This window comes from Amphiura filiformis, chromosome 2 (genome assembly GCF_039555335.1).
Source record: "Amphiura filiformis chromosome 2, Afil_fr2py, whole genome shotgun sequence".
Taxonomy (NCBI): domain Eukaryota; kingdom Metazoa; phylum Echinodermata; class Ophiuroidea; order Amphilepidida; family Amphiuridae; genus Amphiura; species Amphiura filiformis.
The window spans coordinates 25732891-25755777 of record NC_092629.1 but is presented as its reverse complement, the minus strand read 5'-3'; the positions used below and the strand labels follow the sequence as shown (position 1 = coordinate 25755777).

The following is a 22887-nucleotide window of genomic DNA, read 5'->3' as shown; positions in this document are numbered from 1 at the left end:
CTCCAAGGGGCTCATTGTAATAATCATAAATTATTGCACAGCCCATAAGTTTTTAACATTTATTTTTGTCTGAAAGAAAATATGACATTTCAATTTAAAAATTGAAGGAAATCGTACATAAGCGCTTTAATAACATGCTTCGTCACTTATTATCAAAATTTAATTTTCATCCAAAATATATTTAGACTAGAGATGGAGCGGTATTATTAAATGTTGTGAAAAATAGCCGGCCGTGACTTCGCCACTTCATGACTTATGACATGTCATCGGATATAAATATCACTGGGCTATTTTCTTTATTAAATTATCCAAATTATGACAATTTGAAATGTATGTAATGTAATAGACAATTATGAAAAATAAGTGATTAAAAATATGATTAATGACGTCACCCAGTGTTGCCAAAACTTTTCAACGTCAAGGCGCGGCGCATTGACTCGCCAGGCCGCGGTAAAGGATTCTCAAGTAGCCCAATTTTTCAAGCTTCCAAAAAAGCGCCCAATACCGGATATTTGGGCGGATTTACCCGAATTTAGAACGAAAAACACCCAATTGGGCGGAAAAGCACTTGACTTTGAAACTTCCGGTACTTACTGGGAAGTTACTAACCGATCAATAAATGGTCACAAAACCCATTGTAATTTCAATTTGAGCTTCAAAGACTCAAAACCTTTATAAATCGGCTAAATTGAAAGGAAAATACATCAAATTAGTGCCGCGGCCTGAGACTGGCAAAAGTAGCCCAATTTTAGACAAGTAGCGGCATGCTTTTTTGAGTAGCGGCAGGTGATTGCCAAGTAGCCCAATTGTGCGCCTAAGGCGCGGCGTTGGCATCACTGACGTCACCGTCACCACAGTGTAAACTTTGCCCTACATCAGTGGCCTTACATGTATAACCGGTCTTGCAAAAAATATGAATATTCATATTCCTATGGAGCTGTTCGTTCTATTGTAAATAATTGATCATTATTGATCCATTTAGGGAGCAACCCAAAAGTTCGACGACGTCATGGGCCTTAAGTGCTTTTGTTAGGAGGCTGACCTGTTACATGTAACGTAAGTGCTGGGCGTACGGTGTGAAATATTCATTCATCTTTATTTCATTCAAATATAAAAATAAAACAGCACAACAAATTAAACAATATTTAAAATTACAACACCAAAAGGTCACCCGAAACTAATATTTGAACTATTTTAGGCCGAGTAAAAAAAAAGTACATGTTTCTCGTCCGCGCCCTCCTCCTTTTTTGGAGATTTTTCAAATTTCTTATTATTTTGTAAACTTTCAGTTATAACTTGTTGAAAAAGATGTTTCAGAAATTGAAACTTATTTTACGGCTTTGTAAATGCATAGTACATCATTTAAGAAGAGTTTTGTGATCACTAGAGGGACCTACCTCTCAAAACAATAAAATAAAAAGGGCCTCCTCCTTTTTCTCAGATATCAATCTGTATGTCGAACCCGGATGTCGAATACCCAAAATATGGTGCCAAATACAGGTATTTAGCGTCGTTTTCCAATAAAAAATAGAAAATAAAAAGCCCCTCATCCTCCTAATTTTTAAAAACCCGGACGAGTAACATATTTTTATTTTTATTTGGCCTTATACCCCATCCGAAAGGAATTTCGTTTTTGGACGTCATCGAACTTCTGGTTTGTTCCCTTTCATTAATATTGAAAACACGATCATGCAGCAATACACGTGAGGAGGAAGGACCAATAATCGATTACTGCCAAATTGGTTTGTCGGTATGTCAGTCTATTAGAAGAGTACGTTATAATAGCACATGCAGTGTCTAGCATTTTTATAATTTTCCGGTTGTTTTTACACAAAGGTTGAACTATTTTAAAATTTGGTTGCCCATCTATTCTGGGTTTTATGAATAAAGTTGGAAGCACTACTACTAGCATCATGACATCGGACAAAGCAAAGTATAAAGATAAGAAACCAGAGGAGGACAGTAAAGGAGGATGTCTAGTCAGTTGCAGTAGTGTCGTCGCCAATGTCTTAGAAACGGCGTTTTGCAAGTAAGTCAATGTGATGTTGAATTTTTACAAAATAATTTGAACAGCGAAATACTCGTATTGCTAGCTGTACTCGTGATATTGCTGTATTATCATGTATAATCAAAGTTAAAACCCTAAAGTTGAAGTTGAAGAATAGGCCTATGCAATTCCATATACCATGGTTTAATACTTCCATGATACAAGAACAGTTTTTTGTTAAAACAGCTTCTTGCTCGATTTCATTTTAATAATAATTTTGTTAACATTTGTTTACTATTTTATTTGATGATTGACAACATGAAAAAAAAATGTTAATCAAATTAACAATTACCGGTATACCCGGAAACGAAGTCACCGACTACCATGACTACGTAGAACAAGAACATAAATCCACCTGATAAAGAATCCCGGTAAAGATTAGAATCTAAAAATAGCAAGAATTTATTTAAACCGCAAGTAAAAGTTTTATATATACCATTTTGTAGCCGAAATTTAAAGGCATATTCCGCGATTTGCTCATTCGGAAAATCGTATAAAAACATAAGTTCGATGAAGCACTATAAACGAAAGTCCTTTCGTTAGGGAGGGAGGGGTCAAGAGTGCGATTACGTTTGTAAAGAAGTAGTTAAAACATCGGTCAAAGTTTATCTTTTTAAAGGATTTAATATTATAAGATTTTAAAATTTCATATCATTCCCTACGCGTTTTACAGTGGTTGCTTCAAAATGATATGCAGTCAAGTTAGCTCAATCGTTAAGGCGTTCGACTATGGTGCGAGAGGTTGCGGGTTCGAACCCTGGCGGTACCTAGTACGCTCTCGTGAAAATTGAGTTAGCTTGAAATTCCCCTGGACAAGGAACTCACTGCTAATTTGTCTCGTTGTAACCCGTACGAAACTCGGGGAGCTGATCCTGGTTGCGATGGTTATTTGTGGAATGTCTAGGGTGTGCGCTCTTGAAGCAGCAAAGTCCCTGAATGGTTGTTTAATGGTTTATGGAATGATGTGGGGCCATAGTGGTCAGCGACAACCTGTAAAGTGTGCTGAGGCTTGTGGATCAACGTCTAGGCGTTGTGCCTGTGCGTAGCGCACTATAAATCACTGCGCTTTTTTTTTTTTTTTTATGTTTTCAAAAAATGTTATTGTAAACTATTTTTGTAAACATTTTTGCTAATATTGTGTCAATACTTAAATAACATTATGTTAAAATATTTGAACCCAGCAAACACAGAAATGTTCTTAAAATGTTTTTCAAAACCTTTTAATAACATTTAAATGTCGGGTTATATAAAGGTCATGAAAACATTTTTAAAACGTTATTGAAAATATTTTGGGCAAACATTTTTCGCAAAATATTTTTCAACCCCAAAATAACATTCTGTTTAGAATGTTTTGTATCAAGTTTTCAAGAATGTTTTTGGAATGTTATTAAAACGTTTTACCTTTATATAACCCGACATTTAAACGTTTTCTGTGAAACAATTTTGTTTGCTGAGCAGTAGATTATCAAAAAATGTTTTTTAAGTTTATGAAAACGTTTTATACTCTTAATATACCCTTTATATAACCCGACATTTAAACGTTTTCTGACAACCTTTTATAACCTTTTGCGAATGATGTCGAAAACGTTTTGGGTTAGCCTTCTAACGAAAGGACTTTCGTTTATAGGGCTTCATCGAGCTTTTGGGTTGTTCCCTAACTTTTTAGTGGTTTAGTCGACATATTTTAATTTTCCGTCAAATTTTAATTTTGTTATTCTTTATTCAAAATGTTGAAATAAATAATATTAGTAATAGGAACTGTCGGGAAGGGTTGCTGTCCATTTTAACCTGAAATAACAAGGTAAAGTGAAAGAAATCCCACTGGTTATTTTGCGCATTTAACACGCAGTTCTATGGGAGGACATAAAGTCATAATAAAAACATTATGATTTTATGTCGAACTTTGCTCTGTTGACCTACAAAGACAACAAATTTAGCCGATTCCATTTAGGTGCAAGTTGGGACATGTGTAAACATTACAAACTAGATTTCGCGGTTCTCGGGTCGGGCAAACATTTTTTGCCAAATATTTTGTCAATACTAAAATATTTGAACCCAGCAAACACAGAAATGTTCTTGTTGAAAAAAACATTTTAATAACATTTAAATGTCGGGTTACATGAAGGTCATGAAAACGTTTTTAAAATGTTATTGCAAATATTTTGGGCAAACATTTTTCGCAAAATAAGATTCTGTTTAGATTGTTTTGTATCAAGTTTTCAAGAATGTTTTTGGAATGTTATCAAAACGTTTGTATACCCTTTATATAACCCGACATTAATTAGGCCCTAAACGTTTTCTGGGGGTAAGTGTGTGTCTTGTTTGTTTGTTTGATAAACATTGAATTGCGTTATCTGTTGACCTAATGAAAAAGGGTGTTTTTAGGGGGATTAGTGTTAGCTTTTTGTTCGTAGATGCATTTATAAGAGAAACTGTGCGTATGTAAGAGAATCATTTTTGTAGTCAAACATTTATGGTCGGGGGGGGGGGGCGATTTTTGGCAAACATTCGTGAGGCACCTTTTAGATAAAACGATCTAAAAACGCTATTTAAGGTTTGCAAATTGGGATCCCAAACATTTGGCATGTGCTTGCAAGAAATGTCCCTTTAAATAATTAGGATGGCATTAAAAGATAAAAAGTACTTCAATATTTATTTTCAACTTTTTATAGACATGCATAATTGCAGTAGAAAATTCAGACACAGACCGGCTAAATATGTTAATTTTCTTGTCTACGTCTGTTTGGTTGCACAATTTCATGAATTTCTATAGAAACCCGTGTCACGTGGTAGACCCGTGAGTATTTTAGCTTTATGTATGGATTCATGCACTTTTTTTTAGAAATCATAAAGGTTACATCAAGGTTACAATAATATTAAATATGCGAATAAAAATTAATTTCAGCCTTTGGTGGCGGGTTTGGCTGAGACTATGTTATAATAAAATATCAGCCTCAGGGTTTGGGTGGGGCCAGGCTCGTACGTTGGATTGTTTTTGTTTTTGTTTTTTTTTGTTTGTTTTGGGTGCTGATTTTGTGAAAAGTGGACTTTGCCAAAAAAATTTGAACCTTTTTTGATCAAAAAAGCGTTAAAAAACGGACCCCACCACCTGCGTACGGGCCCGGGCGGGGCATCCATATCGGAGGGGCCTATAATAGGCCTTAAGGGGACAAAAATAGATGAAAATAATTTGCACAAAATGAAATATTTTATGATTTGTAGAAAGAAAGACTGTCCAGAGGAAAGCCCCTACCCCTCTTCCTACCCCCTTCCCTTCCCTCTTCTTTCCTCCTCATCCTCCTCCTCCTCATCCTGGTCCTCCTCCTCCTCCTCCCCTCCTCCTCCCTCCTACAGCAGCATATATTACCGGTGAGAATTGTGTAAGCCATGATTTATAGTCGAGAATAACAATTGCAATACAATGCTTAGAATGATATTGACAACATAAAGAGTAGTCAGCTCTGAACTATGCGTTGTCAAAGAAGGGTTGAGAATATTCACCGAGACTGAGAGTGAAAGACCTTTTTTGAATGACTTGCATAAGCTGGTCTTCACACGCGTAGTGAATGATATAATTTGACAGCACATTTGTCAATTGGAAGTTTTAAAAATGGCAGAAGAAACACAGGAAAACGTGGGGTGTCTTGCTCGATGCAGCAATGTTATTGTGGATTTTTTAGAAAGCGGCTTTCACAAGTAAGAAATTGTATATTTTATATTCAATGACCATGATTGTTTATGAATCGTGTATGTGTAAAGCTCGTGTTGAAAAATGAAGCGAACGGCGCGTCTACGAGCATTTACTGTTTAGCAGCCGCCTTAGGGACGTTTCAGATTGTTTGTGTACAATGTTTTGAAGGTGAACATTGCATTTCTGAGACTGAAAGCTTTTGAAATACGTTACCTTGAATATAAGAAATGGATTTCTTTGGGTCGTTGGTCTGTTTGTATATTCTTAGCTAATAGCGATTGGTGATGCTGCCACTATAAATGTGGCCGTGGTATTATTTAGTCAAACAAGTACCGTACATGCTATCAGCAGTAGATAGCGCGGATACAGCATGCAGGCTGATGCACCAGCGGTCATAATACGATTTGCTTTAGGTTTATACTGTGTTTGACCTTGACAAATATACTCAAAAATATGATTGTTGTTATTGTTGAAAATAATGCTTTTTACTGCATGGCTACCACTAGTAGACTATACACTATAGTTTTAACTAAGGACATGAACTGAACCCGGAAGGAAACCAGGTGTTTTTCAATGATTTCTTAAGGGATCTGGAATGAGCGTTTCGACCGTATTTTTTGTGGGACATGAGAGCACATCAGACATATCGAATTGTATTCTGAATACGAAGAATGTCTTTCTGAAATCAAATAATTATCATTTTTTGAAATTCACGATATAATACAAATTTTATGACAAATTATTAAAATTTGATATTTTTCACATTATTGATATATAACAGTCCTCGAAGTAAATTTTACAAATGACATATTCTTAAAGTGTATGTAGCTGGGAGGAAAAGCCGACGATCAATTGAAAATTTTGACCTTTCATATTGAAGATATGGATTTTTTTCCCAAAAAGACCTCATTTTTTTTGGGTGTTTTGGGAAAAAAAATCCATATCTTCAATAATGAAAAGGTCCAAATTTTCAATTGATCGTCAGCTTTTCATCCCACCTACATACACTTTAAGTATAAATCATCAGATTTATAAAGTTTACTTGAGTACTGTTAAATATCAAAAATATCAATTTTTAATCATTTGCCATAAAATGTGTATTACATTGCAATTTCAAAAATCAAAATTATTTGATATCAGAAGGACATTCTTCGTATTCAGAATGCAATTCGATATGTCTGATGTGCTCTAATGTCCCACAATAAATACTGTCCAAACGTTCATACCCCACCCCTTAATATGTTTCAATTTTCATAATGGTATAACCCTAACTGAACACAAGGGATTTTTGCTATCGGAAGGGAAAGAAGAAACGAAAAAGGAGAGAAGATGAAGAAAGAAGTCACTTTGCACCCCGGATTCAACCTCGGACCCCTCGCATGCCACGCAAAGATCCCCAGCGTGTAGCCACACAGGTGGCGTTGGCCCGACCAGCGATTCCCTGGGCATATATGGCTTAGGCTGATTGCGTCATCGAGTCACGTGCAATGCGTGCACGAGCAGCGATTTTCATAGTGAGATTCAGTGAGATTTAGTTCAGTAAGGGTTATTTTGGCCTATATCTAGGAAAAACACGCTACATAACCCTAACTGAACACAAGGGATTTTTACTATCGGAAGGGAAAGAAGAAAGCGAAAAAGGAGAGAAGATGAAGAAAGAAGTCACTTTGCACCCCGGGTTGAACCTCGGACCCCTCGCATGCCACGCAGAAGATCCCCAGCGTGTAGCCACACAGGTGGCGTTGGCCCGGCCAGCGATTCCCTGGGCGTATATGATTTAGGCTGATTGCGTCATCAAGTCACGTGCAATGCGTGCACGAGCAGCGATTTTCATAGTGAGATTCAGTGAGATTTAGTTCAGTAAGGGTTAATAGGCCAAGTAAAAAAAAACATTTTAATATATACGGCGGACTTTTTCAAAATTGGTGAGGGAGGCCCTTATTTATTTGTAATTTTTTTACTATTCCTTTCTGTGTAAAATTGCATTTGCAAAGTCTTTGTCAACACATCATAAAAATGGGGAGGCCCCTATAAATATTTGTCTTATTTCCCCAAACAAAGGCAAAGCCCTACCCCCAGCTTGAAGAGAGTGTTTGCAATATGTTTTGACCAAAAATCACATTTTTAAGCAAAATCACATTTTTGACCAAAAATCATGTTTTTGAACAAAGAAAGATTCTGAAGACATAATAATGATAAAAATGGATGGATACTTTTGCATGATACCTGAATTTATTGATCTCGTTAGAGTTTTCAAATATCACACTTGACTTTGTCACATGTGATATTTGAAAACTCTAGCTCAACCAATAAATTCAGGTATAATGCTCAAACAGCTCAATCCATCCAATTTTATATCAAACTTGGTAGCTAGTGATTGGATATGTTCGCCTGATGTACTGTATAGTTTTGTGTCATGTTATTTGCCTACATTTTCATTAATCCACTCTACAACTTAAACGCAATAACCAATCAACTTCAAACTTGGAATTGTGATAGTCTATGGTAGGCTCACAGTGGGTAGGCTGATGTGCTGCATAGTCATGTGTCATGTTATTTGCATATTTGATTGGTAGAAAACATGACCAAAAAAAAACCCGGCAAAAACCACAGAAAAAATGGTAGAATAAGCTCCAATGTTTTCCAAACTTTTCTTGTCCTTTGACAGATTTGGTCGACTCGTTGGCAGCTACCCATGGGTGACCATCTTGATAGCATTGCTTATTGGAATATGCTGCTCAGCAGGGATGATTAAATTCAGACAAGAGAGTCGGACAGAATACTTGTGGGTACCAGTTGGTGCACAGGTTTTAAACCATCAAGATTTTGTTGAAGAACATTTCCCGTCAGAAAGGAGATTTGGTATATACACTGTGGAAGCTGATAATGTGTTGACATCACAAACATTACAAAAGGTAATTTTGTAACTACTCCCTATCCCACAAAAATACGGCACTAATTTTTTGGGATAAACAAAAATATTATCAAGTTCTGCCAAATGAAACTTAGCTCAATCCTATCATTCTTTTAGTCCTCACTGGTGATAAAAGAAAAAGTTGACTATTTTACTAATTTCTTGAAAAAGAGCCAAAAACATGACTTTGTGTTTTGCCTAATGAAACATAGCTAAGGGGCAGTTAGGGGCTGTGCAATAATTATGAGCCCTAGGGAGGGTAAAATTGGGGGGCAAGAAATTTTGGCAAGCCAAAAGGAGGGGCAAGCAATTTTGGCAAGCTAAGGCGGGGAGCAATTTTGGCACCAATTATTGGGGCGCTTTTAAATAAAATGCTCTAAAAGGAAAACAATCTGAAACACTTAAATATGCAAATTTTCCTGCTGCTGCTTTTCACTAACATGTATATAGACCATTTAAGGTTTGCAAATTGGGATCCCAAAATTTGGCATGTTCAAGGGGGGCAAGCGATTTTTGGTGAGCCGTTTGGAAATTTTACAATAAAAGGGGGGCTCATAAGTATTGCACAGTCCCTAAATCCTAATCCTTTCGTTAGTCCTAACTGGCAATATAAGTGAAAGTATAATATTTGGTCAATTATTGGAAATAAGGGCCAAAAACATGCATTTTTAGGTGTTTTTTTGTATGCTGTGACAATCAAGCCCAAAGACTTGTACCAAGACTAATGTCAGTTTATATGTACAGTCTAATTTTTGGAAAAGACATGTTTCATTCTGATAACCAATCATTTAATCAAATTAACAGAAAAAAGTGACAATTATAGCAAAATTCCGGCATATACTCAAGATTTTGAATGCTTAGACTCGTTCCAAGTCTTTGATTTTTGTGACTTGATTGTCAGAAAATATGCCGAAACTGGGATAATATTTTTTAATCCAAACAAATTAGTTTTTTTTTTCTGGAATAGGGAGTAGGCTCCAACAAATGAATTGTGCAAAAAATAGTATACATTTTTCAGGGATTTGTCTGGAATGGCTATTGCTTGCAGCTTTAACAACATCAAAACAATTGATTGAAATGCCTTGGCAAAATCAGCTTTGGAATGTAGGGGCCTACATTAATTGTACATTTTGTGTAGCAACCGGAGAAAAGATACAAGTTTGTACCATAGACCTCCTTTTTTATGTTTGTACTAAGTTTACATCAAAACTGCCCAAGAACAAATTGACCACAAACCTGTTTATCAAGGCCGTAGCCAAGGGGTGTGCACCCCAAATGCTAATCTTAATAAAAGGGTCCACTTTTTGTTAAAAACATTGAAAATCAGCCCTTTTTTGAAGGAAAAATCCCAGGGGTTCACTCCCATTGTGGCCTGTACACCATCCACGATAATCAACTTTTTAAAAGCACCCTAAACAGGGCTGTTTTCACACCCTAAGCAGGGATTTTATTCCTTGCATCAAATTTCATCCCCTAAATTTCATTTCTGTGTATTAGCAATTGCAATTTTGCTATATGAAATATTTTATTTTGCATAGTTAAGATTTTAATAAAATAAACTTTACATAGTTCTAAAAGGTAAATTCTATGCTTACATAATGTCTGTGAGTGCCCCATGATAGTATGTGAGAATTTCATTTATTGTCATTTATTATCATTCTTGTATATAAAATTTTTTTTAATGTGATGTTTATCAGTTTATGGATTTCTGGGTTATTCCTTCATGTAATTTTACACGAAATTAGGGTTAGGGTTACATGTAGTTTAGGGTTAGGATTAGGGTTATGATTTAGGGTTAGGATTAGGGTTAGGGTTAGGATTAGCTTACACGAAATAATTACATGAAGGATTGACCGATTTCTGTAATGATATTGATTATGAAAACCTTTCTGGTCGTACTATATGCTATGACGAATGTGTAGAATGTAGGTAGTGAAATGATTAAGGTCACTAGTTCTGTCAAGTTCAAGAGTCCTCACCGACTTCTTCATACATGTCACCTGAACAAGTTAAGCGTAAAATACACTTTAATACCCCAAATTATACGCGTCTATTCATGCGTGATGTCGACGTAGTTGAACAAGTATGTGAGGAAACACTAGGATCCAATACATTCTCATCTATTAGTGCACAGTTCTTTGGCCCCAATGCGTTTGTGCATTCGTTGAGTTTTTTCATGTTTTTGACACCCTAAACACAATTTGTGCATATCGTGCCCACCCACAAAAAGCTACCCTTTTTACACATTTTTATTAGCGCGGATGGTGTACAGGCCACAATGGGAGTGACTCCCGGGAGGAAAATTTACCAAAAAGGTTCACTTATTTGATAAAAATGTTAAATCAGCCCTTTTCTGAAGGGAAAAATTAGCAAAATGTCTATTTGAGCCTGCTGCAACCCCAAAATAAATCCTATCTAAGGGCCTGCTCTTTAGCTATGTTCTAATCAAGGCTGTCTTTTAAAATTTTCTAATTTTTTGTGAGCAAAATGGCAGGAAGTATTGTATTAATTTTATCGTATATATTTTGCTGAACATGAATATACAGAATTTTGCCCTGTGGAAATAGGTATGCCCTGATGATAACACTTTCACCATACATGAATGCAAGTTGTTATATACTGCTCCAAGAAAGTATCCTTACACTTGGAAAAATAATCACAATTTTAAAACTGAACCATATTGGGGTAAATTTTTTAATATAGATGCACTATCTAATCCGGCACATTTTGACAACCCATTGAATCCAATGTGACTTCAAGAAGCAAAGTTACAAGCATTTGATTAGACGAAGGTCCAGTGTTAAAAGTGACACACTGGCCTATTCAAAACTCCACAGACTAGTAGACATCTGGTTTGAGAGTGGTAAATGGCTAATTTGTGAGTGCCTTTGATTTAAAACAAAAGGAACAAAAGAAAACTGAAACAAAAGAGCTGACAAATAAAATGCAAGGTATGAAAAGTACAGAGAAGTAAAAACTGAAATAAATACTGCTTTAAATAAAGCTTCATTGAAGAAACTGTGTAGTCTCTTTGTTGCACTTGTTGGAATCTTTTTGTCATCGTTTAGGCCAATTTGTCACTTTTAAAACCGGACCTTCGTCTATATTGCTTGTAACTTTAATTCTTGAGGTCATATTGGATTCAATGTGGTGTCATAATGTGCAGGATTAGATAGTGCATCTATTACAAAGACAAATTTACCCCAGTATGGTTCAGTTTTGAAATTGTGATTATTTTTTCCAAGTGTAAGGATACTTTCTTGGCACAGTATACATGCATGTATAGAAGTTCATAGCAACTTCCTTCCTCATTATCTGGCCATTAAACTTGGTTGCAATGTAGGTTTTCACCCCTGTTCACATTAATAGCCACATTATATTACCTATTGTTCTGATTCTTATTAAAGGCCCATTCAGTGATCCAAACGAAAAGGTAAAAAAAATTGTGTATAAATTACATAAAAGTGAAGGATAATGGTCATTGGGTATTTTTTTAATTACAAATTTGGCAAAAACAAGGAAAACAGCAGTAATGATAAAGTTGAACCCCTAGAGAAATTACAGTTTCATGTAAAATATATTTTTTTTTTGTAAATGTAAATACATGGCTTTCGGCTCAACCACCAGTAGCCTATGTTAGGGCATCTATGCTGCTAATAAACAAATGTGCAAAAAACTGAATTTTAATGGTTTTTACAATTTTCTAAGTGAGCAAATCACTGAAAATAGGCCTTTAAGGATTATAGGCAAAAAAATTTTTATTTCTCAAAGTTGGGAAGATTTTCAAATCAGTGCGGATTGCAATTATGCATCGACCCGGGCAAGTTTTGCTCTGCAAAATGAATACACACTGCAGCTTTGAGAAATGCTTTTTTTTGCTGGTATTAAATAGCAATTTCTTTGTTTTACCTAATCTGTTAAAATGGGACATATCTGACCATGAAAACTAACATTTTGTGGAAAAGAAATACAAAATATATTTCATATGGAAATGTTACAATATGGCTTCAATTGTTTATTAATTTCAGATGGCAACACTACATGATGAGGTTCTAGGCATCACTGTGGATGACGATGACTGGAATACACTATGTTACAAGTAAGAATAAATACATGTTTAACTGCAAGAGAACTACCTGCCTATTGGGCAAAAAGAGGTTTTCATTATCAATTGGATCAATCAGCAACATTGTTAGAATAATTTCACACCACAAAAATATTGGGGTGAATTATTTGCAAAGCTCCATTCTGATTGGTGATTAAAGTGGAGATATCATGTAATTGACCAATCACAGGCATCTTAGATCTTAGATAATTTTAAACTTGCACTTGATAACACAGATCATGCAAATGCATTAAATTGAAAAAGGTGTTACTATTGATAAAAATCTGACTTGGAAGAATTTGAACTTGAACCCCCCTATCTCGGGATTAAAAATTTGATGACCCCCTCACACATAACATAATTTTTGAAAAGGTCAATAAATGTGTGCTTGATTGAAAGAGGGTGAGCAGAGCATGCAAAAAAACCCTGATAAGATCTTAATTGTCTTGAAATTATTTTGATCTTGTGAATCAAAGTTTTAACCAGGGGTTTTAACTTCAACACTACACTATTTTTCACTCACCTGGAACGTTTTCACTAGCTCGACAAGCGTCTTCAGCAGATGGTGAAAACTTTCCAGGTGAGCTAAAAATAGTGTAGTGTTGAAGTTACTAACTTTAATTCATTTTATCTACCGCTACGTATGAATATCCACTCGTATATTTTGATGTTGTTGTAGTTTTGTTTTAATTTGATATTATCATTTCTATTTTTAGACTTGGTCCAAACTGTTTTGTATCCAGCCTGCTAGAGCTATGGTCATTCAATACTACCATTATCAACAGCTTAAGTGATGAAGATATATTGGACAAAATCAATGAAGCCAACTTAATCAGGTAAATGAAGCCAATTAAATCAGGTAAAAATTACAGTACCTATTGTTGTACCACCTGGCAAAATTGCAAAATCATCCCATTGACCTAGCTGCTACTCCCTTGAGGGCTGCTCTGAAAATATATACCAAAATTGATGGCACATCCCCATACACCTTAACCAAGAAGACCCCCCCCACTGGGCTGCTACAAGTACTAACAGGGACAATACACAAATGAACAATTTTAGTACTAAAATGGATCAAATGATGAATTTTTTGAGCCCCCCCCCCACATTTTCCAACCCTCCCCGGACCCCACCAAAGTATTTATGAACACTCCCTTACATATATTTGTTATTCTTTGGTTTAATCTGTGTTTTATTTGTTTGTTTGCAGCCCTGTATTCTTTTCTCCAATAGACTTAGAAGCAAGATTAGGAGAAATCACTAGAGATGGTTCAAATCGCATCACCGGAGCTAAAGCAACACTTATGACATACTTTATCAAGGACCAGAAAGTATTTGATAAAGCAAGTGGCAATTATGTAAGTTTATCCTTACCAAATTAGAATTTAATACTAGTATTCTGAATATATGCATGTTGTATTCTGAATACTTTAGTAATAGTAGTGGTATTTTTGTATTTGAATCTATTCTCCTGGTTTCAATACTAAATATCAGTTTGGTTTGATCATAAAATCTAAAATCAGAATACTAATAAGTGGTATGAATACTAGCTGCCATTCTGAAGAAAGTTGAGCATTTTATATGCAAGTAACAAGTGGTATAATATATAACAACATAGCAATTATGTAAGTTTAGTCATGGGGATATATACATCCGGGATATACATATACTGCATTTGTTTAAACACTACATGTTAAGTCTTTGCACTTACTGTGCATGTAGCCATTTTACACTATTTTGGTTGAAAACGGCCTCCTTGCCCCTTTTCTTTATCTTTGTCTTCATGATTGTCTAATTTTTTTGTCAGAGGGGCACTTCTCTCTTTCAATTTTTGTCCGCTGTCTACGCTACTGGTCACATATGATATTTGTTTGTGACCTTGCTTGACCACCAAGGCAGTCTTTTTGAGGCAGTATGTGCGGATTTCCACTGGCATAGCCAAGGGGGGGGAAGGGGTGGCTGCCCTTTGAACTTTTTATGAATTTGAGTTTAAAATAGATCTATATATAAATGACAAAAGGCATACAAATCTCAGGGACCACTCATATGTCATATACCATCATTGTTGAAATTGTGGAAATATGGAGTCATATATATATATATATATATATATATATATATATGCTTTGATACGTATTCAAAATAAACCAATTATGTTTGAGGGCCATTTGGTGAGGTGAGTGTAAGAAAGTTGTATATATCTGCAGCTTTATTATTTTGCAGCAGAAGCAGTTTTGTGTTTCAATATTTTTATTTATTGTGTTTAAACTTAATTTACTTAAACTTAATTTAATGATGAGTGGCGTAGCTAGGGGTTGTGGTGCCCAGGACTAAGGATACATACCCCTCCCCCAGTTCTTGAAACAATTGTGCATGAAAATTTGCATGGAGCCTATCACTCATTTATTTTGGTTATAATGAATTGAATATTGGTCTGAAATTGATCTTTGAAATGACTTTGGGCTGAAATGCGTGAAAATTTTGACTTTCATCGCTTGGAGGGGGGGGGGGCAGAATCAATGCTGAATTGGTCAATTCGGGTCCCCCCAGTGGAAGATATCACCAAAATCTTCCACAGGGAGAGTGTGGATTTTAAATGAAGCATAGGAGAAGAAATTTTTGGTGGTAAATAAATAAATTTGATCGATTCATTGATTGATTGATTGTTGATTGATTGATTTCTTTCTTTTTTTCTTTTTTTCTTTGCCAGGTTGATTTGATTGGTAAAGCATGGGAGGGGCAGTTTATTGAATTAGCAGACGAACACAGCACAAGTGGATTCACCCTCTATAAATTCACTCAATCAAGGTGAGACAAACAATTCCCCAATATTTATAAGTAGTTCTCTGATGCATACCCAACCTGTGCAAATTATATAGCTGTATGTACTCATCCCTATGGCATGTGTTTGGGTTTTCCTTGATCAAGGCAAGGGTCACTGATCACACACAATATAGCATTAGTGTATTTTACAAATTTTAGTATGCTGATTAAGCACTCTATTGTTATGCTTTGTATGGATCATTGATCAGTATAAAGTTTGTTATATATGCTTTGTACAAAATCAATGCTTTTTGGGTCTCATTTTAAACTAAATAAAGCTGCCCCTCTCAATGTATATATTAGAGATGATCAAATTGAAACAGTGCCCTCTTTTAAATACCTTGGCTTACATTTTGATCAAACCCTATCCTGGAATGTTCATGTTGATAATGTTATTAAATCTGTGGTGAAATATATTGGGTTGTTCTACAGAATAAGAAAGTATCTGTCTCAGGAAAGTCTTACCACAATACCCTTTTATTGCCAAGAATTGATTGGGGGCAACTGCAGCAAGCATTTATGTGACAGAATAGAGCGCCTCCAAACAAGATCAGCCAGGGCTATTCTAAGGAAACCAATTCGCACAAGTAATGAGTATCTTAAGTAAAAAGATGGGGTGGGAAACTTTGGAAAAGCGCAGAAATTACCATCTCAATCTTGCTGTTTTTAAATGTCTTTCTGGGCTGGTCCCAAATGCTTTGTGCAGTCATTTTTCACTTGTAGGGAATTCACACACTCTCAATACTCGCTCGAGTGCTCATGGGAAAATTAGACCCATTAGGCCTTTTCTTGAATATGGCAGGTGCTCATTTCAATATAGGGGGGCTCTTGCTTGGAATCAACTCCACAATTCAATCATTTCTCCGTTACCAACCAGTACTGGTGTTTTTAAATCAAGATTCTATCCAAAATAGTAGGTCTATTAATTTCTCTTGCCACCAAACATTGGTTTAAAAATTTTAGGCTCTTTTGTTGAGTATTTTTAAATAATAGGCATTGCAATGATTGTTACAGGATCAACTTTTGCCAAATTTCTTTTGTTTAAATTTTTTATTGATTTTTCTATTTGCTGTTTGATTATTGTGTTTTATCCTAGCCACTAAGTTTTTATCCATTTCCTTTGATTATTTGAATGTAGTTTGTTGTATTTTGAAATCCTGATTTTAAATTATTATGCTGGCATAATGTATTATCATTTTAAAACTTAAATGCTCATAGTGCAATAAGAAATAATAATAATATAAATTTTGTCAATGTATTTGAAAATGTAGTATAATAAATGGCAATATAATGTGTGCTATGTATTATTTTTACCTATCTTTTAATATTATTAAGAAATAAACAAACAAACACACATGTATGGAATTTTAAAGGCCCATTCAGTGGTTTGCTCATCCGGACATCGTAAAAAGCATCAAAATTCAGATTTTGGTACCTTTGTCATGGCCATAGATGTGCTAATATAGCTTGCTAGTGGTTCAGCTGAAAGCTGTGAATTTTAAAAGACAAAATAAGGCATTTACATGAATATACTGACAGTATATAAATTAGCTACATGTATTTGAATGGGGCTTCAACTTCGTCAACACTGCTGTTTTCTTTGTTTTTTTGCCAAATTTTTCATTTAAAAAATACCAAATGACAATTTGAATAACTTATTCTTCATTTTTGAATAATTTATAAACAATTTTAATTTTTTCTTCACTTGCACTGAACGGGTAATTTGGCAATTTTAAGGTAAAAAAGAAATTGCAGGTCAAAAATTGTATTGCCCTTTTTGACCGACCCTAAAATAGGGTCACTTTTTCACATTTGAATTTTCATATCTAGGTCTATTTGGTATAAAATTAACCAGTTTGTAACTTGTGCTGGACAACTCTGATTTATTTAAAAAAATATACCGGTAATATAAAAAATTGGCCTGTCAAACTAGATAATACATTGCATCATATTTTTTAAAGTTACCAACCGACCCTGACTTTGGAGCTTAAAGCCATAATATATGATTTGCATAAAGAATAGATTCCTATTAAATGTTAGTTTTCCCTGATCACATCGTCCCCTTTTAATTTTGAGCCAAAGGAATGAGCTAAAACGAGGAAAATGGCAATTTCATTCTAACGCCTACAATGCGTGTTTAAGCTCACAGATCGTATTATTATCATGATTATTGGCGGAGCTTCACACAGCTATGATGTACAAATAAGACTTAAGGCAAATAGCGATATGCACCCAGTTTATATGTCACTGATTCAATGATTCAATCGCACAAGATGTGTGTAGGCATCACTTGATTGGTTTACTCTGAATATATAAAAATATAAATTTTACTCTAACTTTAAGGGCTGGGGTATGAGCGTTTGGACAGTATTTATTGTGGGACATTAGAGCACATCAGACATATCGAATTGCATTCTGAATACGAAGAATGTCATTCTGATATCAAATAATTTTGATTTTTGAAATTAGCAATTTCATACACATTTTATGGCAAATCATTAAAATTGATATTTTTGATATTTAACAGTACTTGAAGTAAACTTTATAAATCTGATGATTTATACTTAAAGTGTATGTAGGTGGGATGAAAAGCCGACGATCAATTGAAAATTTTGACCTTTTCGTATTGAAGATATGGATTTTTTCCCAAAACACCAAAAAAAATTAGGTCTTTTTGGGAAAAAAATCCATATCTTCAATATGAAAGGTCAAAATTTTCAATTGACCGTCGACTTTTCCTACCTACATACCGTACACTTTAAGAATATGTCATAAGATTTATATAATTTACTTCGAGGACTGTTATATATCAAAAATTTGAAAAAATATCCAATTTTTATAATTTGTCATAACATTTGTATTATATTGTGATTTTCAAAATATGAAAATTATTTGATATCAGAAAGACATGCTTTGTATTCAGAATGCAATTCGATAGGTCTGAGGTGCTTTCATGTCCCACAAAAAATACTGTCGAAACGCAATAAACGCTCATTTTAGATCCCTTAAGCACTTCAGGCTTAGTCTTTCACATGGTGTTTTGCAACACCACTGGATATAACAATCATATAAAAAGTAGAAATTCAAGAAAAATTGAGGGTGTCGCTGAGGAGCAAATCACATGGCTTTAAAGGCCAATACAAACTTTTTAGGCCTAATGCCTCCATTTCATTATTTGTTTATATTTCCTTCCTTCCTTCCATCTTCTTCCTTCCTTCCTTCCATTGTTTCTTCTTTCTTTCTTTTTTCTTTCTTTCTTTCTTTCTTTCTTTCTTTCTTTCTTTCTTTCTTTCTTTCTTTCTTTCTTTTTCTTTCTTTCTTTCTTTCTTTCTTTCTTTCTTTCTTTCTTTCTTTCTTTCTTTCTTTCTTTCTTTCTTTCTTTCTTTCTTTCTTTCTTTCTTTCTTTCTTTCTAATTTCTTTCTTTCTTTCTTTCTTTCTTTCTTTCTTTCTTTCTTTCTTTCTTTCTTTCTTTCTTTCTTTCTTTCTTGCTTTCTTGCTTTCTTGCTTTCTTGCTTTCTTGCTTTCTTTCTTGCTTTCTTTCTTTCTTCCTTCCTTCCTTCCTTCCAGAACCACTGAATTAATACTGTTTGTACTCATTTTAATGCATTTTTCATTCTGATTGAGATTGATTCTGATAAGGTCATAAAAATGTACAATTCTGACACTTTTAATGGGTTTTTTTTTCAGTTTCCAAGAGGAATCTGGGGAATCTATAGATGGTGATTTGACATTACTGGCTGCTGGTTATTTCCTTATTATCATCTATGTTATTATTGCTATGAGCAAATTGACAATGATTGAACACAAGGTAGGAACAGGCCACACATATACACCCCACCCCCACCCACCCCCTCCTACACCCCCACCCCCATTAGATGGTGATTTGACATTACTGGCTGCTGGTTATTTCCTTATTATCATCTATGTTATTATTGCTATGAGCAAATTGACAATGATTGAACACAAGGTAGGAACAGGCCACACATATACACCCCAACACCCACCTCCCCCTCCCATACACATACCCCTGCCAGAGATTCCCTATTTTTGTAAACATTTTTTGTCCATTTTGACACCCAAATTTGGCAACCTCCCTATTTCTTGTTTGTACTCATTTTAATGTATTTGTTATGGTGATTCTAAATATGGTCAAAAAACATACAATTCTGACTTGATTGATTAATTTTTAGAGAAAATTTGAATTTAATACCCTTGCTTCTTTGTGCTTATCTAGGTATATTTGTCTTAAGCTGGTCTCAGGACTCTGGGTCTATCCATCATATAAGCTATCTCAAGAACCACTGAGCCAATACTAAGCTTGTTTGTGGTCAGTCATACATTTTTCATGCTGATTCTCAATATGGTTATAAAATGTCGACTGTGGGTTTATCAAGAGCTATCTCAAGAACGACTGAACCAATACTAGGCTTGTTTGTAATAGTCAGTTGAATGCATTTTTCATGCTGATTCCAAATGGTCATAAAAATATACAATTTTGAAATGTTTGATTTTTTTAAAGAAAATCTGAAACTAATGCCCTTGCTTCTAAGTATATTTGTCTTTAGCTGGTCTCATGACTGGGCCTATCAAGAGCTATCTCAAGAACCCAAACCAATACTAGGCTTGTTTGTACTTGTTTTAATGTATTTTTAATGCTGATTCCAAATATTTTCATAAAAATGTACAATTTTGAAATTTTCTCTAAAATTTGAAACTAATGCCCTTGCTTCTCTTTGCTAATCTAGGTATATCTGTCTTTAGCTGGTATCCTGACCGTGGGTCTATCCATTATATCAGCTATGGGGTTAGCATCAGCATTTGGTCAAGCCTATGGTCCTGTTCATTCAGTTCTACCATTCTTACTCTTAGGTAAGTTTCTGCCTAAGGCCAATAGCTGCCATGTGTAATTTTTCAAGATGTGTACAATATGTTATGTAGAAATTGTCAACATATGGAAACGTAGTCTCTTTTGCTCTCAAGAATTGTCCACTGGCTCGTACTACAGCAAATCACTATGTCGATTTCAGCGGAAAAGCAGGCGATGGTCATATTTTAATTTCTAAAAAAAATCCAGCATTTAATAGGTTAAAGTATTTCCTAATTAAGCTGTAAAAGTCATAAATGTAGAGTTATTATGTAAGGCGGACGGAAATTACAAGCCCACCTTTCTAGTCTCAAAAATGCCTCATATTCAGCATCCTCACACACAGATTTCCGTCTTTACGCCGGCTGGGTGATATTCCTGAAACCAGTACTCCTGAACGGATTGGCCGATGATGACGAGGTTTTCTTTGTTCTATTCGTAATTTATTCACAAAAAATATTATGTAAAAGTTTTACTGATTGGTTAAAAAATTAGGTCGGACGGTAGGAAAAGCGTGAAGCCCCATCCAATCACGATAGTTGTGACATGAGCCGATCACACGAAGACCGTGAGGATAGGAATGACTGCGCATGCTCCAATGAACTGGGCGCTACCTCGCCATTCATGAGTACGGGGAACACATGCAAAATATTAATAAATTCAACTGTTGTAATTGAACATGTTTTAATACAATAAGATTCATATGTAGGCTTACTACCAATAGTAACTAATTTATGCCTTTGATATACTTCCGTTAGAGTGATAAAAGTATTTTCAACATGAAAATTAATGCTTTATGGTCTCATTGTTAATGTAGGCCTATTGATTTACCGATGCAAGAAAATGGTATACGCCCATGCGATAACAATAGCCTGTCCTTGGAATCATTGATCTGTGAAATGTAAACATGGTAAACACACATGCACTGATAATGCACATAGCTTGGAGCACATCGTTCAGCATTTAAAGACAGTTAGCAGCCTGGACAACCGATTCTTTAGAAATGCTTAGTCGCGCTGAAAGTCGATCGATACATGTTAAAATCAGCACAATTCAGAGATACACCTTTTTGCTATGAAATTAATTTTCTCGGTCAAATATAAAGCAATATTTTTTTTTCTTCAGTAATGTCAGTTAAAAACTTGGTGCTTGGATATACATTTTTTTACAAATCCTGGTGTTAAAATTAAGCATCAAATTGTGTCTTTTAGTGTGATATTTTGATTTTTATAGGCCTTCAGTTCGCACGCGAGCTTTTTACGAATTCATTTTTAGCGTCTCAAACTAATATAGTTTGCTAAAGAAAGATATTTCCCACCTCTGTAAAGCACATCGTGTGGGTCTATATATTATAGTTTTGTTAGAATTTCCGTTTTTATTTTACCTTTTTCCCTTCATACTCCGAAAATGTCTAACTCAGTACTTTTATCTCGAGAGCAACCAACAGAAATAGTCGATATTTCCTTTGTTGTTTATCCAGGTCAATTGCCCGACCAGCGATTTGGTAGCCCAAATCCCCAATTGAGTGTTCTGGTTTCCTGCATGAAAAGAACGACCATGTGGATGCGATCATATTTACGACCAAAATTGCGATCATAATTACAACCAAAATTGCGATCATTATTGCAACCATAATTGCGATCAAATTTGATTGTATTTATCATCGTAATTTTGATCGTAAGTGGTACCCCAGCGATCATTATTTTGATCGTTATTAATGATCGTAAATTTGATCGCGAATATACGACCAATATTCAACCAACTTATGATCGTTTTTTTGATCGCAAATAACGATCGTAATTTTGTGTAATGCGATCATTAAAACGATCGATTATTACGATTGCTATTTTTGATCACTGCATTTGATTACTTCTATCGCAATCAACATTTTAATAATCGTAATTTGAAATTTCCCGCTGCTGCGACCAAAAATGACTAGTACGTACAAACCAAGAAGAGCATCAACAGTTAAGTTATGAATGGTATGCTGGACAAGATGTTCACTTTAGGCCTAAATTAATCTTTAAAACAAAGAGTCAAAGTCAGTGGAAATAGTAAGTCTATAAACTGGAGTTAATATATAATTACTCAGCTGTTTTACGGTTAAAGTAAAAGTTCTCGAATCATGTGTGAGTATATAATATAATATATAGTTGCAGAATGTCAGAAGACAATGGAAGAGAATATTTTCCCAGATAATTTCCAGAGCCAGGCCAGCTACGTGCATTCAAAAAAAGGATTGCCAACCATCATCTGATCATGGCCGCCATAAAAATATGCCCTTTAAGTTTATATAATTTATATACTGACGGGTTCAAATTTTAAGCTTACCTATATAGCATGCTAAAGAAGCTCAAATTCATTTCTACTTCTACTTCTACGAAGAAATAGAATTAGTAGTAGAAGTATAGAAGTAAAAAAATTTAAGCTTACCTAACATGC

At 34.9% G+C, this 22887-nt stretch overlaps 2 protein-coding genes across 3 annotated transcripts in view; both read left to right on the top strand.

The window, feature by feature from the left end:
* Window positions 1-1666: 1666 nt before the first annotated feature.
* LOC140171378 (patched domain-containing protein 3-like) overlaps window positions 1667-22887 on the top strand; it is a 31098-nt gene continuing 9877 nt past the window's right edge. Inside the window, exons 1-8 of the mRNA XM_072194625.1 lie at window positions 1667-2029; window positions 8407-8653; window positions 12681-12751; window positions 13474-13593; window positions 13968-14115; window positions 15468-15565; window positions 19269-19548; window positions 20327-20450. Coding sequence (XP_072050726.1) covers window positions 1881-2029; window positions 8407-8653; window positions 12681-12751; window positions 13474-13593; window positions 13968-14115; window positions 15468-15565; window positions 19269-19548; window positions 20327-20450 — 1237 coding nt within the window. The 5' untranslated portion in view covers window positions 1667-1880. The remainder of the gene's footprint in view (window positions 2030-8406; window positions 8654-12680; window positions 12752-13473; window positions 13594-13967; window positions 14116-15467; window positions 15566-19268; window positions 19549-20326; window positions 20451-22887) is intronic.
* LOC140146030 (patched domain-containing protein 3-like) overlaps window positions 19454-22887 on the top strand; it is a 38181-nt gene continuing 34747 nt past the window's right edge. For both annotated transcript variants that reach the window (XM_072167770.1, XM_072167771.1), the window contains exons 1-2: window positions 19454-19548; window positions 20327-20450. The gene's annotated coding sequence lies outside the window, so the exon portion shown is untranslated. The remainder of the gene's footprint in view (window positions 19549-20326; window positions 20451-22887) is intronic.